The sequence below is a fragment of the Pygoscelis adeliae genome, unplaced genomic scaffold (genome assembly GCF_000699105.1).
Source record: "Pygoscelis adeliae isolate BGI_AS28 unplaced genomic scaffold, ASM69910v1 Scaffold120, whole genome shotgun sequence".
In the NCBI taxonomy this organism is placed as follows: domain Eukaryota; kingdom Metazoa; phylum Chordata; class Aves; order Sphenisciformes; family Spheniscidae; genus Pygoscelis; species Pygoscelis adeliae.
In genome coordinates, this window is record NW_008824032.1 from 3,054,415 (window position 1) to 3,056,763 (window position 2,349).

At 39.5% G+C, this 2,349-nt stretch overlaps 1 protein-coding gene across 1 annotated transcript in view; it reads right to left on the reverse strand.

The window, feature by feature from the left end:
- STXBP5L (syntaxin binding protein 5-like) overlaps window positions 1–2,349 on the reverse strand; it is a 211,335-nt gene that overhangs the window by 94,753 nt on the left and 114,233 nt on the right. The window contains exon 6 of the mRNA XM_009329260.1: window positions 1,200–1,263. Coding sequence (XP_009327535.1) covers window positions 1,200–1,263 — 64 coding nt within the window. The remainder of the gene's footprint in view (window positions 1–1,199; window positions 1,264–2,349) is intronic.

The window sequence follows — 2,349 nt, forward strand, 5'->3', positions numbered from 1 at the left end:
TGCGTGCTTTAGGTAGGTCATCAACAGCTTCTGTTGTGGTCAGCGAACAAGAGTTATGCCTCATCAATAAACCTTTATTTTTGTCAGGTATTTTGCCATAGGTAGTTAAATAGCATTTCTTGATGGCTTCTGGTTTGAGGCTAGAACACTACACTTCATAGCATTTAATTACTTTATTTGCTGTATTCTAAATTGCTTGATCTATTGTGATTCTTCCAAAAAGGCTTAGAGATCCAATCTGAATTGTTGGAGAGCTAGCTGGCAAGTGCATCATTTGCACATAGTTCACCTTGCAATATGGATAAGTCCAAGGACGGATAATGTAAATGAAATTCAGATGTAGCTTTTCTAGGTACCCATATTAATTTCGCACAATGTCCCCTGTATCAGTATCAGAAATTCAAACTGCTGCTAGTTTCCAATAACCATCAGCTGTTACATGAGGCATACTGTCAAATAGATACACCATTTGTAGGATGCCGTCCTTTAGAAGTACACACTGAAATGCAATTGGCAAAAATGATAAAAAATTATGAGACAGTTAAATGCCCCTTCCAGACATACAAAATGCTCAAAAATTCAGTAGCAACACATAAATAAAAAAGCTCTAATAAAACTGGTATTCTGGCAACCAAATTTCATTTTGGAAAAGCTACCATACAAATAAAGCCGACTCAGATTTTGCCTCCTGATGGTATCAATCACGACCCTAAGGCTCTGACTATATGTTTTGCTTCCACTTGTTGACAGCTCTTTGCTATTCTCAACTCTGTTCACAAACAGCAGCAAGTTCCAAACATGGGTTACTATCATTATTATTCTTTTATATGAAAAGACTTATTATCTTATGAAAACTTACTATAATGCCTGCATAATAGCATGTTTATCCAAGTACTGAAGTCATGATACAGTTTTTAGTAAATTCTTACTTAAGCAAAACTCAAGTTTATTTAATCAGGAACAATTTTTATTTGCTATAGGTGTCAAAGTACAGTATGTTGTCTGTATTATAGATTTTTACCCATTAAAATTGTACAAAGATAATTTTTTTCTTAAAAACTGTAAAATAGTAAAAGTGACTTTGCAAATATATAAAGAAAGCAGATGATAAAATTAGTGAGTAAGCAAAAAGAAAGAGCTATCAAGGCAAATAAAGGCTATGAAAAGTTGCAATGTTTTATACCATTAGTTGTACTCACTTTTCCCTCATCTCTTGGGCTGTCACTTAAATGTACCACTGGTCCAGGGTGAGTCTTTGTGGATCTGCAAGACAAAAATAAATTCAAATCTGTGAATGTTTTTTGTATGAAGAGCTAGATGCTTACCTTAATTTCTAGGTGTGTTAACGTGTACCTCCAATGGTTTAAAAGTCATTCTAAAAAGCCCAGCAGCAGAAGATAACTATCTGAAAGTCATTCATATCTTTTCACGTTCTCCTCTATTTCCCTTTTGCTGTTACATGCAAAGATTCTCCTTTGTTGATGAATCCTTTCTTCTATTTTTTAAAATCTCACTACTCCTCCTATTACAGTATTTTTTTTTCCTCTCATTTCTAAGGCATTTTTGCCTTTTCTGTTGTTGACTCCCTCTCTTTCTGCCCTCCCTCCTTACTTGCTCGATTTCAAGGCTAATCTGCCAAGGATTTGCAAAGTCTTCACTGGATTCATTTCAATTACTGATAACAAGCCTCACCAAGTTCCAATCTCATTAATGACAGGGCTTCAGTAATCTCACCTACACTGCTCTATCAGGTAGCTTCTTAGCATTACTGCCGCGGGGTTTCAGAAATGGAGCATCTTGCCTGTGTCTATTCTGTAAAGCCTTATGACATCTTCAGACCAGCTAATACAGGGGTTCATGAAAGGCAGGTCCTGCTTGACCAACCTGATCTCCTTCTATGACCAGGTGACCCACCTAGTGGATGAGGGAAAGGCTGTGGATGTGGTCTACCTGGACTTCAGTAAGGCCTTTGACACCGTCTCCCACAGCATTCTCCTAGAGGAGCTGGCGGTTAACGGCTTAGACAGGGGTACTCTGAGCTGGGTAAAAAATTGGCTGGACGGCCGGGCCCAGAGAGTTGTGGTGAATGGAGTTCAATCCAGTTGGCGGCCGGTCACGAGCGGTGTTCCCCAGGGCTCAGTATTTGGGCCAGTTCTGTTCAATATCTTTATCAATGATCTGGATGAGGGGAACAACTGCACCCTCAGTAAGTTTGCAGATGACACCAAGTTGGGCGGCAGTGTTGATCTGCTCGAGGGTAGGAAGGCTCTGCAGAGGGACCTGGACAGGCTGGAATGAGGGGCCAAGGCCAACTGTATGAGATTCAACAAAGCCAAGTGCCGGGTCCTG